Source organism: Rhinatrema bivittatum, chromosome 9, assembly GCF_901001135.1.
Source record: "Rhinatrema bivittatum chromosome 9, aRhiBiv1.1, whole genome shotgun sequence".
NCBI classification, from domain to species: Eukaryota; Metazoa; Chordata; class Amphibia; order Gymnophiona; family Rhinatrematidae; genus Rhinatrema; species Rhinatrema bivittatum.
In genome coordinates, this window is record NC_042623.1 from 99637849 (window position 1) to 99654633 (window position 16785).

The 16785-nt window shown below is 39.1% G+C and overlaps 1 protein-coding gene across 6 annotated transcripts in view; it reads left to right on the forward strand.

The window, feature by feature from the left end:
- IMMP2L (inner mitochondrial membrane peptidase subunit 2) overlaps positions 1-16785 on the forward strand; it is a 1785698-nt gene that overhangs the window by 521813 nt on the left and 1247100 nt on the right. Inside the window, exon 4 of one of the 6 annotated variants that reach the window (XM_029616965.1) lies at positions 5008-5074. The exons of the other annotated variants lie outside the window; for them this stretch is intronic. Within the exon in view, the coding sequence (XP_029472825.1) occupies positions 5008-5026 (19 nt within the window). The 3' untranslated portion in view covers positions 5027-5074. Of the gene's footprint in view, positions 1-5007; positions 5075-16785 lie in introns of those variants that run through there. 6 annotated transcript variants of the gene reach the window in all.

Genomic DNA, 16785 nt, shown 5'->3' on the forward strand with positions numbered 1-16785 from the left:
TTAATGCTACAAAATCCTAAAGAATGAGGCAGCTATAATTTTTTAATCCAGTATTTAGACAAACTGGAGTATATCCACTTAAAGTGTCAATAAACATGGTTCCTCTTTCTTGTTTCTTTTCATGACCCTTATAATATAATCTATGCGCCCTTTAATACAATATGTGTTTTCCCCCTTTCTATTGTAATCCAAGTTTTATGCCCTGTTCTATGTAATTGCATTCTTACATGCCTGTTCTCTGAGTTACAATGTAAACCGAGATGATATGTAAATTTTACATGAATCCCGGTATATAAAAATGTTAAATAAATAAATAAATATGTTGAAGTGGATTTGCCATTGAAGTTAATGTAACAAATGCAACAGAGGAGTGATATCATCCCTCACCTTAGCACCGGTAAACATATGATCTATGGCTTTCTGTACGGCTTGTAAAGGTTTAAGAGTAGTCATCAGAAGACCTAAATAATATAACAATTCCGGCCAGTTAAAACCATTTGTAAAACCATATGTAAATCTTCACTGAAAAAGGACTTCAGTTTGCACAGTAAGCATTCCTGAGGACTGATGCAGCTTGTGGTTGCAGAGAAGCATCAAGCACAATGCCCAGATATCAAACTTGTGAAAACACATGTGCAGTGATACGATCTGGCCTTTGCCCAGTTCCTTCTCAGTTTGCTCCAATGAAGGAATGGACTGGGAGAGAACTTTCCTATCCTCTTATCTACCCTTCCTCCCTTTTCCCCTCTCCTCTCCTCTCCTCTCCTCTCCAACCCCTAACCCCCCCCCAACCTATTTTTTTTTTTTTTTGTTTTAAAACTTACTCTGCTGAGCTGCAGTAAGTTCTGCATGCCGGATGGCCCCCTGCCCAGACCCCACCCCTTTTGCTTCTAGCCGGTCTTCGGCATGTACAAGGAGATACACGCGTGGTCGGGGCCCTTTAAAAATCTCTGCAGCATGCTTGCAGTCCAGCCATGCACATATCTCCTTGTTTTTACATGCACCGGCATTTGAAAATTTAGCCATTAGTGCATTACTATGCACTTGTCCATATTAAATTTAATTTGCCATTTGCATGCCCAATCTCCAGGTTTTGCAAGGATCTCTTGCAATTTCTCACAATTGTCTTGTTCCCATTTCCAGGTCATTTATCAATATTTTAAAATGCAGTGGTCCCACAACAGATCTCTGGGGCACTCTACTATTTTCCTTTCCCCTATTTAGATCCCAACGTTCCACAAGTGGAACATTTTTTTAAATGATTTTAATTACTCCAAACCTAAAGAAAATCAAATTTTCAACCATTTAGCTTGAGAGTATAGAACTTGAACAGTCTAAATCCAAAAATGTGATGTTCCTAGATGAATACTCTTAAAGATATGAATATGCAAAGTAGGTCAAAAACTGAAGTTTTGACATAGTTTGACCTTTTCACCTTTTGGTATGATACTGAGTGTCAATAAAGGACTTGTGTGATATATTCAAGTTCCCAAGGGTTTTCTGATCATGTTGGCATAAATCTTTCTTTTGTAGGTAACATACAAATTGATCAGCACCAATTTATGTTTGCATGTTCCACATGAATAAAATGCATGTTTGCATGTTTGCATGTTCCACATGAATAAAATGCAAAAAAACGGTTCACAAATATTTTTAAAAAAATGGTAAATTACATATAATCCCATGCTCTTTCTCATGCATACACATACACACAGACTTCTCATTCTCATGCTCTCTCTCATGCACATACACAGGCTTCACTCCCATGCTCTCTCTCTCTCTCTCAAACATACATACACACAGGCTTATCACTCCCATACACTATATGAGGAATCTTACTCTCTCCTGGGCCTCCATCTCAGGATGCAAGGGTGCAAGGACTGAGCACAACAGGCTTGCATCGGTCGTCCTCTTCTCGAGCCGCGGGAGACTAGCTCCGCGACGGCGTCCTCTTCTCGGGCTGCACGGGCTGCACGAGCGAGACTAGCTAGTTTACTACGAGATGGTCTAGGTGAACTGATGAAGGACTGCGTGAACTAGCAGAGGTAGCAGCAAACTGGCAATTCCAAATATGCGTGTAAATAAGTATTTTCAAAATGGTATAACTGCATACTTTACAGAATGCATGCCTCAACATTTATTTCTGGGTGTTTTTTCCTGCAGTGTCATGATTTCATGCATAAAATGTATCTTTTTAAAATGGGTAGAGAAAATATGCATTTTCTTGTTTTGGAAATATATACACAAACTGAAACATATGTATTAGGGGATGTTCATGAATTAAGCAAATCCTTTTGTTTAATTTGTTTGAAACCATAAAAAAAAAGATACCGGTTGGAACTAGGCAGTATGTTACAAGAATTACCTAAAATACAGAATTTTTGAAAAAGTAAATTTTGACTCCTGTTGATCCCAACGTTCCACTAGTGGACATGCGTTTTGACTCCTGTAGATCCCAACGTTCCACTAGTGGACATGCGTTTTTCTCAAAAACCCATAGTCAGATTTCCTTGAAAATTTTTTTATACCATATTTGGGTCTAGTTAAGTAAGATATGTAAAAAGGGGCATCAGGAAATAAGTCCTTCAATGAGCGGGATCTAAAAGGTTAAGAAAATTTACCATTTAGCCTTATTCTCTATTTTCTATCTTTTAACCAGTTCCCAATCCACAATAGGACACTGTCTATGACATTTTTATTTTCTAAGAATTTATTATGAGGGACTTTGCCAACTGCTTTCTGGAAATTCAGATACCCTACATCAACTGGCTCACCTTTATCCACATGTTTATTTACGCCCTCAAAAAAATGTAGCCAATTTGTGAGCCAAGACTTCACTTGGCTAAATCTATGTTGGCTTTGTCCCATTAAACTATGCCCATTTATACATTCAATTATTTTGTTGTTTATGATAGTTTTTACCTTTTTGCCTGGCGCAGACATCAAACTCACTGGTCTGCAGTTTCCTGGGTCACCCCTGGATCCCTTTTTAAAAATTAGTGTTACATTGGCAACCCTCCGTCTTCAAGTAACATAAACAAATTTAATGATAGTTTACAAATTACCAATAGCAGGTCCGCAATTTCATTTTTCAGTTCTTGCAGCACGGTGGGATGCATGCAGTCTGGACCAGGTGATTTGCTACTACTCTTTAGTTTGTTAGTTTGCCCTAATACATGTTCCAGGTACACTGAAATTTGTTTCAGTTTCTCTGAATCATCACCTTTAAATATAATTTCTGGCATGGGTCTCTCTCTCTTCTTTCAGCACTTCTTTAAATAGGAAGCCCACAGATTAAGTGGAGGAGCAGCCTAGTGGTTAGAACAGTAGGCTGCAGACAAGGGAAACTAGGGTTCAAATCCCACTGTTGCTCCTTGTGACCCTCCATTGTCTCAGATATAAAGGGGATAGGGGAATAGCTGTAGTACCTGAATGTAATCTGCCTTGAAGTGCTAAAAAGTGCAATGAACACATTGCAACCCTATACTAGTCACCATCCCCACACCTTGTGGAATAACATCCCCATTAGCTAATTTTTTAGGCTTCGAAGGATTTGTTTCTCATGGCAGGATTTTATTTTGCAAGCTTAGGTCATGTCTGCTCGTTCCCATGTACATGGCTGTCCCTTCCACATGGTAAAGCAAGCCTGTAAAAGAGCTCTATTTATCAACTCTGATTTTTATTTTTGCAGCGTGCATGACCTGTATTCTTCCTTTTTCAGCAGGTATCACTGCAGTTACTTCTATTATCAAACGCCATTGGAATCTTCTTTCACCTCACTCCATTTTTCAGGACTTGCCTTATTTCTCCTTTAACCATGATAGAAATCTTAGGGATTTCCTTGTGCCATCTGAACTCAAACCCGCACCTCTACTTCTGGAAGCATCTGAGTATGGCCATTCCTCATATATACAATGCTCAGTATGTATACATTCTCTTTCAGTTCGAAGCTTTATACAGCTTTATACATATACAATGTATACAGCTTTATATATACATATACAGCTTTATATATATACAATGCTCAGTATGTATACATTCTCTTTCAGTTCGAAGCTTTATACAGCTTCGAACTTTAAACAGAACGTTTACAAACTGAGACACTATACTAATTTTTTTTCTACTGGGATCATTTATGTTATCTTGTGTCCTTGCCCTCTATTGTATGTGGACAAAATAATGTGCAGGTTATGTACAAGAATCACTGAACATCGCTCCTTCCTTCACTCTGGCTGTCTAGAAGCCCCTCTAGTATCACATTGGCAAGACTTTAATCATGATGATATGGATCTTAAAATTCTTTGTGATTCAATGATTTCTTCCTTCATACTGAGGCAGCAATTTTTCTTCTGCCTTCATTTGCAAAGAACAACACTTTATTTTTTAGTTGAATTTTCTATCCCCTTTTGGATTAAATTGGGAAATAGAATGGCCTGCTTTTTTCTAATTTCTGTTAAATTACTTTCTGTATAATTTTCTGTACATTCCCCTTACTAGCTGTTTATCTTCCCATTTAATTTTTGCCTGCAGCTCATTCACTTTGTTTGACAGCTTCCTCTTTTGCTCTGATTGGCCATCCAAATCATGTGATCTTTTTTCATTGGTTTGAGGCTTTTTGGCACACTCACTCTTGGCTACATTATGCAAGTCTTTTCACTCACACTGTACATAACTCTGCTTAAATACTTTGGGAAATGTTGCAACAATCCATTGGGGATACTTATTGCAAAAATCTCATAGGGTACTATTTTACCTTTATGCAGCATGTTCCTTCCTTGTTGGACTCACTCCTTCATTGTGCTAGCTAACCCACACCTTCCTTTGATCTTTATCTGTTTTGTCTGTAGTCTTAAGGAGAATGCCGAAGTAGCTGTTTCATACAATTAAGTGCCTTTAACATATGGTCTGGCTACACTTGCACTAACTCTTTAAGCTTGCTTATTTTAATAATGTATTCATGCTGTGGTCCCTTCCCTGACCCTTTTTACTCTCTCCCTTTGCTTACAGGAGTTGTGTGCAGAATTAAGGCAATAAACGTTCTATTTTTCCTGACATAATGGTATGTTTACCTTCACCCTTACTTGGTTTTTAGAACTCTATATTTGCCTGCTGTTTTTATATTTTGATTTGTTTAATTCTAGATGTGAGATTATCCTTCCTCCCAACACAACACCCATGCGAAACATGGCCATATTGAGGAACTATATTTGCTATCATTCATTTGAGGATTGCTGTTCTCTGTCAAATAAATTGATAAGTGTGAAAAACTGAACAGTCTAGAGTGTTGCCACACATTCTTTTAACTGGATGGGTATCTCTCTTACATCATCCTCAGTGAAGACTGAAACAAAGAATTAATTTAGTTTCTCTACTAAGGCCTAGTAATCCCTAAGTGTCCCTTTTTCTACTTGATCATGTAATGGCCCAACTGACTTCCTCACAGGCTTTTTATTTGGATGTATCTGAAAAAGGTTTTTATTATGAGTTTTTGCTTCCACGGCAAACTTCTTTTCAAATTCTTTCTTTGCCTTCCTTATCAATGCTTTGCATCTAACTTGCCAGTGCATATGCTGTTTCCTGTTTCTTCATTTGGATCCCTTTTCCATTTCTTGAAAGATATTCTTTTAGCTATTATGGCTTCTCTTACCTCACCTCACCATTTAACCATGCCAGTAGTCATTTAGACTTCCACCTTTTCCAATGTGTGAAATACATCTGGTATGGGCTTCCAAAGATGGTATTTTTAAACAAGGTCTATGCCTGATGTAAACTCTTAAGCCTTGCAGCAGCTTCTTTCAGTTTATTCCTAACCATTTCCTTCATTTTATCTTATTCACCCTTTTGAAAGTAAAATGCTATCACAGTAGATTTCTTTAGAGTCCTCTTTCCAGTTAAGTCAAATTTGATCATATTGTGATCACTATTGCCAGGTAACTCCAACATTGCTACGTCTCACACCAAATCTTGTATTCTGCTAAGGTCTAGGTCTAAAGTAATTTCCCCTCTTGTTGTTCTTGTATTACCTGCATGTCCTGAGGTAATTGAAATCACCCATTATTACTGTGCTGCTTATTTTGTTAGCTTCCCTAATTTCTTTGAGATTTAATTGTCTGTCTGTTCATTTTGGCCAGGTGGACAGTAATACACCCCCACTGCTATTTTTTTTTCCAGTTTTTACCTGGAATTTCTATTCATAAGCATTAAACATTGCATTTTGTTTCCTGCAGAACTTTTATCCTATTTGTCTCAATGCCCTCTTTAGCATACGGTGCCACCCCTCCACCAATTTGATCCATCCTATCATTTCGATATAATTTGTACTCCGGCAAGATAGTGTCTCATTGGTTATCCTCCTTCTTCCAGGTCTTTGAGATGCCAGTTGTATCTATTTCTTCATTTAGTGCTGTATACTATAACTTTCCCATCTTATTTTTTAGATTTCTAGCATTTGTATACAGATATTTCAAGGTAATGTTTTTTGTTTGTAATAACAACCTGCTTATCAGTTGGGGGTAATTTGGAATCTTTCTACGCTGTCTGCTTTTTACTTAAAGGCACCTGGGCCACTTTAGCATTTATTCCAACCTCTCTACTGGGATGCCCTGACTTCCCTGTTCTCTTACTTTCCTTCAAAGTTCCATCATTCCAAACCATGCACTTCTGAGTGACTTTCCACTTTCCCCTATCATCCAGGAAGAAGTTTGCCATGGATAACCAGCTTTGTTGTACTGGCATTCAAATCTAACCAGTTAAGCATCTAGCAGTGTATGGTGGAAAGACATTTAGCCAACAGAGTTAGGGTATCATCCATTGTACAGTAGACTGGAACAAAGTATTAGATGCCATCTGCATAGAGACAATATCTAACTCCTATCTCTGAAAGCAGTATACAAATTGGATGAATGCAAATGTTGACAAACCTAAATTGTGTGGGACATCTGTTCTCACTGAAAACTGGGAAGAAGTAAATGAACTAATTTTGATCTGTTGAGTACAGCCTTCTAGGAATGATCTAAACCATTTAAGTGCAACAGATGTGATCGCTAGATCACTCAACAGTGACAAAAGAAATGTGTTGACTAAAATTTCAAAGTCTGATGATATATTGAGTAACACTAAAGACTGGAGGAATAATCTAGAAGTTAGAGCAACAGGCTGAGAACCAGAGAAGTCCAGATTCAAATCCTGCTGATACTCCTTGTGATATTGGGAAAGTCACTTCACACTCCTTTGTCTGAGATACAAACTTATAGAGAGATTTACTAAACCGCAATAGTTTATTACAAGATGGCATCCCTATGATAGTGGGCCCTTCCCTGACAAACTTTTGCAGCATTACCATGGCACAATTTCTTATTGAGCTACTATCGCGCAGCAAAAAATTGGGCCACAGTATAGGGACTTCCCACATGATGGTGGCTCACGTCGGCCAGAGTATCATTACTTAAAGGGCCAAAGGCTCCAAAAGGTACGTCCCCCACCAAGGGCTAAAATCATACCGGGAGTCACTGTAGACCACAGCTGCCTTACAAGGTTGCTCTGATCCCTTGAAATAAATAAATAAATGACAGCAATCGCACAGCGACATCCCCATTCCTTCCTTACCCCTCCCCTTAATAGTGAAAAAAGGCCCCTGAGACACACGCATATCTTCCAGCTTTGGCACTGATAGGACTTTTAAAATTAAGGTACTGATATCTGTAAATAATACTAGAATCCAGGAGATCCTGTTGGGATATCAAAGCACTGAAGCACCCGTAATGAAAAATCTTTTCCTCTGATACAGATGCAAAATGCAAGAAATACTGTGCCAGTGTCAGAATATTCTACTGATGTTGCAGCATATATCAGTGGGGTGTTGCATATAAACTGACATAGTACTTAAACACCAAATTATGAACCCTTTAGGTGGAGTCATAGCAGATTGGATATGTGTATTTAGCAAGATGTGACATGCCCATGGCCAGAGTCTGTGTATAATGGAGTTATGAGGTATTAATTAGTCACTGGTGGTTTGCAAATTTAGGCCTGGATTTATCAAAATGTGATAAGTATCACATGCAATAGCAAAAGGGGTATGTTTTATGCTAATATACAGTTTATTGCAATTTCCACTAATTACCTATGTGAAGAGCTAAGTTAGCGCAAATTGCAATAACATTTGCAGACTTTGTGATAAGTGCCATACCTGTTGTATTTCCTGCATCCAACCACTGGGGGACCATTGTTAATGGTCTCCCAGTGGTTGGTCCCAGGGAGCTCAGATGAGAGAGAGAGAGACACACACTAGCCATAATGTCCTCTCCCTAGATAGGTATTTGTATCCCTATGGGAGGCCCACCTAGTAACTCGAGGTGAGGTTTATGTATTAGTGTAGGGGGTTAGGGGCCACTTTGACATTCAACATGAGACGTATGAACAGAACAGTGGTCTCTTGTGAAGATTTGATGACCTTCAGAGTGAGGAAACTCACCCAAAGATGAGATTTGTGCAATGTTCTCTCCACCTAGCTTGATGTTACCCAGGTAGAGAGTCCATCAACCTAGGTGGAGAGAACCTTGCACAAATATCATCTTGGAGTGAGTTTTCTCATTCCGAAGGTCATCAAATCTTCACAAGAGAGCACTGTTCTGTTCGTACGTCTCACGTTGAATGTCAAAGTGGCCCCTAACCCCCTACACTAATACCTAAACCTCACCTCGAGTTACTAGGTGGGCCTCCCATAGGGATACAAATACCTATCTAGGGAGAGAACATTATGTCTAGTCTTTCTCTCTCTCTCTCTCTCCTATGCTGGTGCTCCGGGAGCTTCAAACCTACTAAAACAGGCCTTTCAGGAGACATTGTGAAATGAGCTAACACCTTACCGCCCCATAATGCAAGCTATCGCACAGCTTAACGCTACTGAAAAAGGTGTAGTTAAAATCAGAATTAAGTCTGTGCAATAGCACTTCGCAAACTCAGCCCGCCCCTAACTCCTCTTTTTTGAATTTGCATCGCACCATATGATATGGTGCTATCGCATGCATTAAAGGCGTTTTTGCATGCGTTAACGGGGCTTTTCGCATGTGATAAGCCCTTAACGCATGTGAAAATGCCTTAGCGCATTTTGATAAATGACCCCCTTAGCCAGATAAACTTATCCAGCTAACTTTGGATGGATATTCAGTGGTGTAACTGCACTATTGAATATAGCCAGCTATCTTAAATATAACTTTATCTGGCTAACTGTAGGACTGATCTTTGAAAGAACCAAAGGTAGCTGGATAAGTTATTCAGCTAACTCTGAACAAATTGGATTGGATTGAATATATGTTAGTCAGATTCATTAGCTGACTAACTTAACTCCGCTCAGGAATGCCCCATAATCTATGGCTGGGGTGAATCATCATATAAAATCTGTTAGTTTAACTACTTCTAAAATAGATCCTTTTTCTTCTAAATTGATATGAAATCCTATTTTGGATTGGACAGCTCCATTAGCAGTTGTTATTCTTTCATCTTTAACCACTGATACTTTTCCTTATCAGTTAAAAATGGCAATGGTTCATCCTTTGTTAAAAAAAGAAACACTGGATTCTTCAAACTATAGGGCAGCTTCAAATCTCCTCATTTTGTCAAAATGTTCTTCATCCTTGTCAGTTAGGCTTTCAGCAAGCACATAGTACTGAAACAGCTCTCTTTTCTTTGGTTAATGACTTAGAGTTAATTTTGAAACACCAAAAGTTGTGTTGACCATGCTGTTAGATGTGAGTGCTGCAGTTGATACTGTCAACCATCAGTTGCTTATTTCTAGATCATGTGAGATTGGCTTTGCAGACAAGGCCCTGAACTGGTTCTCTTCTTCTCTTTCTGAACATTCTTAAGTGGATTGGGATGTTAGGATTTCTAATGAGATTAAACTTCTGTTTGGTGTCTCACAGGGCCCCATTTTGTCTCCTTTATTGTTTAATCTTTTTGTTTCTCCTTTGGCTGTTTTGATTCAAGATATGGGTTTTTATCCCTTGTTTTATGCGGATGTATACAGATTATAGCCTTTTTTTTTTTAATATAAAGAATGTTATTGACTTATCTTCTTTCAATACTTGTTTAAGTAGGATGGCTGTCAGGCTTATAAGTCATAGATTACAAGTAAATCCATCAAAATCTGAAGCAGTTTGGTTTAGTTCAAATCCTTTTCTTTGGTTCTAGTGCCTGTGATGTAAGGAATACCCACGCCTTTAAAGACATCAGTGATTTCTTTGGGGGTTCAATTGGACTCTGTTCTTTCCATGACTCGTTTCATTTCTTCCATGTTTCAGAAATCTTTTCTCTCACTGAGATATATTTGGAAGCTTTGTCATTAGTTGGAAAGAAAGGATTTCAAAACAATTATTCATGTTTTTTTAATCTCAAAGATTGATTACTCTAATTCTCTGTTGTTGGGAGTCTCGAATGTCCAGTTGAAGCGCCTTTGATTGGCCCAGAATACAGCTGCTAGGCTGGTTTTAGGCTTTTGTAAATATGAGCACAATTCTCCAGCTTTAAAACAATTTCAATGACTGCTGGTCATTTATAGAATTTGATTTAAGGTGCTTTGTATTGTTGTTAGGGTACTTTCATCTGGTCTTCCATTTTACTTTTCGAAATTGTTGGTTCCTTATTTTCCTTCACGGGCTTTACGCTCATCTGAAGCTGGACTGCATCATGTTCCTTCTCCATCTGTTATGCAGTTAGAATCCACCAGAGCATAATCATTTAGATTTCAAGCACCTTCATTATGGCATGGTTTACTTTCTGATATTTGCTCTATCCAAGAATATTTGATGTTTAGTAAAGCTGTGAAGTCTTCTTTTTTTATTAAGGCATTTGAGAACATCTAAGTCCGACGGTTGCTGTGACTCCAATAAGATGGCCTATAAAGTTATGTGGATAAGATCTTTGGTGAAGGATGGAATTTGATTAGTAATTGTTTGTGTTTTTTTATTTTTGTGTCAGTTTTTGTATTGTTTGTGATTAAGTTTGATAAATATGATTATATTTTATATTATTTTGTATTACTGCATGGGTAATATGTTTTATTAGGCAGGATATTACATTTTAATAAATGAAATAAAAATGAAATTGCATCCTTGGTAGGCTATACTTTGAGCTGGTTTCTTTCAGGAATAACATTTACTTCATGAGAAGACTGTATTGCCTCAACATCTGCCACCTCCTTATTGATTTGGAGAGTAAGATAGAATACCTAATGGGGAATGGCTTAGTACATAATCTCTGATATCCCGGGCTGGATCCTCTGTGACAATTTGTCTAATCTGGTTCTTCCCATCTTTTTTTCTGCAGCCATTTCAAGGATCTCAGCCTGAGTTCTAACTACAGCTGCTTCCCTTTCTTGTTTTAATGCTTCTAACTCAGTGTTTTAGTTTCTAACTCAGCTTTTTTATATGTAGCAGCAGTAGTGAAAACATTCTGCCCCTATTCTTCCAACTTGGCTTTCTTGCATGCAGCATTGGAGGCAGCAATCTGTTCCTATTCCTCTACTCTAGTTTACTATAGTTTTAATGTTCTCTCTTTCTTGCTTTAAGATGCATATATCTGTGCAGTCTCCACTTTAGCACATGTTCTGGCTGTGACTGTGCTTGTTGAAAACAGGTTTGAGTGCACTGATTTCGAGGATTTTATGTTGCATCAAGAGGACCTGCAACATTCCATTTGAGATTCTACTTCCAATATAATCTCCCTAATTAAACTGTCATGTTTCTGATAAATGGCTTGCTGAAGATCTTGCTGCTATAAGCTCTCATCCAACTTGATCCTTCTTAGGAAACTGGTCCTTGACAGTTTCATAGCTTTCTCCTGTCTTCTGGGGTGAGAGTCACATTCCGCTTTGGCCTTCCAGTTTTCTGAATTTGCTGAGATGGTAATTCAGCCTCTGTGGTTTCTGGTGACAGAGTACTGCTGTCTGTGGGTTTAAATTCCATCATGATGCATTTCTTGTGTCTATAGCACAGGTAACAAAGCTATAGGTAATTGCCTTGCAGCAAGAATGAAAGCTGATAAAGTTCAGATGACATTGGTTACGGCCTATCATGGATTAGTTAAATAGTGATAGAAGTCACAATGGTCAATGGAGTCACAAGTCTAGAGCCTGCACCTCAGTCATAGATTTGATTGTATATCTGAAGCACAGCTGTGAGGAGAGGCCTGGCTGTAGAGATGTAGCCACAGGAGTGAATCTGCTGTGTGAGCCACTGTGTTGCTGCTTCTTTACTAACCACTTATTTTATTATTCTTTATTTCTTATGCACACCTTTAAAGGATAGCTTAACTCATTCTTTACTTGCAGACAAAGGAGGCAGCTTCTTCATCTCCAGACTTTACTAACAGGTAAAATAAATAAAGTCTTTCTGTACATAAACTGGAGATAACAGCAACCAGTGAAGTCTGGACCACAGAAATTAAGATAGGTAAAATGAGGAATATGTTGCAGGGTCGGCCAGTTTAACTGCTGAATCACGTAGGCCTGGCCAGAGCTGAATGGACACACAGAATCCTCTTCTTCCAAGTCAGAGGTTAATCCTTTCGAGCCAGTTGCACTGAATACATCATAAGCATTGAACATGCAGGTTGACCACCAGTTGGCAGTGTAACAGTAAACAAGAAATTATGCAGAATAAAAATATGAAAACAGCAATAGGAAACAGAAAAGGCTGTTGTGTAAGCAGGACAACTGTGAACAAACAGAAAACTACCTTAAAGACAGGACTTCTAGAACTCCTCACCCCTCCTCTTTATTATCTTGCAACCTCTACTCTGTGCTTGTGCCTTTTCCATTTGGCAACTTAACTGCATACATTTTTAGCAGCTGATCGATTAGTGATAAGTAATATTCATGCATGGTCAAACAGCATTGTAAGTTGATTTTTGTGTTTTTGAAGTTTGCCTTTTTAGGGGAATTGAATCTTCATGTTATAATTAGCACTATTCAAGTGACTCTGAGTTACTTTCCAGTTGTTTATTTTGCATCCTCAACTATTAACATAAAAGCTTAGTCCTGTCTGCATTGGGTTGATGTAGTAGTTAGGCATACTTCATTTATGTAATTTTTACCCATAATTACATTTATGTAATTAACATGACTTAATATAGCATGGAAATTATTTGGGAGCAGAGGGGAGTTTCTCTTAGGTGAGGTTAAAATATTGTAGGTTAACCATTTGATTGTTTATAATTCTTTTGTGGTCCATATTCAGACATAGTCCAATTAGCAAAGTTTGGAGGTATATTCAATAGTGATGCCACACTATTGAATATAGCCAGCTATCTTTGTCAGCTAATTATAGCCAGCTAAATTTAGGACAGCTCTTTGGCCCGACCAGACTTAGCCAGCTAAATCATCCATCTAACTCTAAATATCAAAGTTAGCAGGTTAACAGAGTCATTTATCAAATCACGTTAGGGAGTTATCGCAGATGTTAGGGCCCTAGCACGTGATAAATAACGCATCGCATGATGCTTATGCAAATTCTAAAAATTTAGTCAAAAGGATGGAGTTTGGGTGGAATTTATGCAAATGAGGGGTGTTTAATGTTGCATGCGATAACGTACCGCACGCTATCAAACTGGAAATAACTGCAATGTTTTTCAGGGTGTTATGTCCAAAACAGGATTTGCAATATTTATCTCAAATCCTATTTCAGGGAGTGGAGAGAGAGAGAGAGAGAGCGATTCTGGGGAGGCACACATATTAGTCAACTTTTTATACCACTGTAAGCGGGGACATTCTGAACTTGGGGTGAGGTTTTGGTGTTGGCCTAGGTTTTGGGGGCAGTTTTACATGCACAGTCAAACGGTACGAACAGCACAGTAGACATCAGTGAAGATTTTATTTGATTTGGACTGATGAAAGGTACACAAAGATGAGATTTGTACAATGTACTCTCGACCTAGCTTGATGCACTCTCTACCTAGTTGCTATCAAGCTAGGTCAAGAGTTTACTTATATGAGACCCTTATAAAGAGTCTTTCTCCTCTCTCTCTCTCCTCCTCTCACTCTCTGTCTCTCCCCCTCTCTTTCTTTCTCTCTCACCAGCAGCAGCCTGAAAGGTGGTAAAATCATCTGGGCACTTCTCAGCTTGCAATGTGAAAATATCACAGGTGCAATAAATTTAACGTACGTTGTGCTAAAATACCTATGAGATGCAGTAAAATAGCATGTGTTGCGGTATCTGGAAAATTACCCTAACCATGCCCTTTTTTTTATCGTGGGTGCTATTCTTGTGAAATTTATAGCAAAATGATGAATCTAGGTGTTGCGTCAGTGGTGGACCCTTGGGCCGAGGTGGGGTTGACGAAATCCATAGGTAAGAACGTACAGGTCCCCACCATCAGCAGGTGGAGTGGGCTGAAAGGCAGAGGCCGCTGGAGCTTCACCTATACCAGCCCTCGTTGCCCGCGGGCTGAGCCTTTGGGTTCTGGGGATGGCAGGACTTAGGTGGGCCTCTGTGTATGGTTGCAGGAGAAGTGGGTTCAGCCCAAAGACAGCAGGCAGAGAATGGTACAGTTCTACTTTGGACTGGATAATGTCCTGGAAACTCTGGCACCAAGGGAACAAAGGCAGATAGAGGGCGCTTGAGCAAAGGTAGGCCGAAGCCTGATGAATCCACGTCCAATGGTAGGCTTGAGTCAGGGCTGGCGGCAATCCAGAGGCAATGGCAAGCAAGGCTGAGGTTTGATCACGGAGATAGTCAATTGTGTAGTCAAGCAAAGCTGAGGTGTGATCACAGAGATAGTCAATAGCGTAGTCGGATGAAGCAAAGGTCTGGGCTGGATATAGGCTATATCGCAGTCAGGCAAAGCAAAGGTCTGGGTCTGGAGATAGGCTGGAACGTAGTCAGGCAAAGCAGAGGTCTGGGACTGTAGATAGGCTGTAGCGTAGTCAGGCAAAGCAAAGCCAGTCCGTGTAGTCAATCCGAAGCATTGGCAGAACAGGAACAAGGAAACAGGAACGCAGGGAAGAGATAAATCTCTTAGTAGCAATGAGTACTCGACCAGTGAGGAGACCTGTTGCAAAGCCAATGCTATGGAGCGGAGCCTGAGTTTAAATACTGTGAATAATTTGACGTCATCATCCGGGGCCGCGGCTAGGTTCCTGCTGCGGTACCTACATAAGGATCAGCGATGTGTGCGCGCCTAGGGAGGGGCACGGTGCGAGTGGTGGCGTCTCTCCGCGGGCTACGCGGAGAGGCCCGACGAGTAGTGGCATCAGGACCGGGAACGCAGAGATTGTAGAAGGACTGGAGCACCGGGGAGGCCCGAGGATGGAACTGGCGGCCCACCATCACCAGCGAGGAGAAACCAGAGGCTGAAGTCCTTGTGGAAAGGTGAGAGGGCTGTGCCGCGGGTCTGCCGCGGACGGCACGCATAACACTATGTCTAAGTTAACTAGCTAACAACTCCTCCCAGTTACGCTTCTGGAATGCCCCTAACTTATCCAGCTAAATTCTAGCTACCTAACCTATTAGCCAGCTAGAATTTAGTCAGATATATGCCCAAATATTTACTTAGCCGGCTAATTTCTCAGTTAGCCGGCTTAATGCATTTGAATATGCAGCTCTTCTTTTATAAAACTGTACTCATGCTTTTAGATGAAAGAGGTGTTATTGTGGATGATTGAGATTGGACAGGGAAGGTAGAGGAAGAAAGGTTTTTGCTTAGCAAATACTGAAGCACACTTTTTGCAGTAAATTCTCTCCATGCTTCAGGGTCAAACATGCCCTAGGTATCATGCTTCCTAATGGAAAAATATAAAACAACCACTGGCAGGACTTAAGAAATCTACTTAAACAAGAAAGTATTTTAAAAAATAAAATGTTTCTACAATTTACAGTGATTATCTCTTTATGGAACAGTTATTTAGATTAAGAAGAAACATAATTAAATAGTGAAGTAATTTGAAAGCAAAAATATCTCTGGACTATGCTGGACTATGCTGTCAAAAAAATAATTCTGTGCTTTATCTGCAATGAAGTTCAGTTCCACATTTATTTCCATATTATTGTACTGACAGTAAGATTCCTTAACTTGGTAATTATACTTTAAGTGTATATAGAATTTTTATATTAGGCAGTTCTGGTATCAGTATTTATACATTGTAAATTACGATAACTGAAAGGAAAGACAACTAACCACCATAGTTGTATTCTCTGTTGTGGTGCTTAAGAAATTTGTAATTTAAATGTTATTTCAAGAAAACACACAGCAGTTACTATTTAAATTACTAAACATATCTGAGAACTATGTGCAGTATATTCACCAATCACTATTTTATATTTTTTTATGTTACATACTTGAGAAAAGTGAAGTTTCTAGATCGAAAGAGAAAAACATATGTCTCTTTATTTCTAACATTTCTTTTGGGAATCAATTGCCGCTGATTCTTATCTGTCAGCTTGCCCTTGGCCCTCTCAAGGAGGCCCCGATGATAGTATAATCCATCAGGAAAGCATTAGTGATGGGTGTCATTGTTAACTTGTCATGTGATGGTGACATAAATAGCCATAGTGTAGAGATAGTTTGGGTGAGATTGACAGGACCAGAAACCATTTTACAAGTAAATGGAGCTCTTAGAAGCCTGGGCAGTCATCATAAAATGTGCCCTAAACGAACCATGAAACCATTGTACTGTAGCAGTAGAATCCTGGATTCCTTTTTATGGTTTAATTAAAAACTAAAATAAATAAATGGCATAAAACATGCTATAGATGAAGATGCATCATGTTGCTTATTTTTCATAGAGATTTT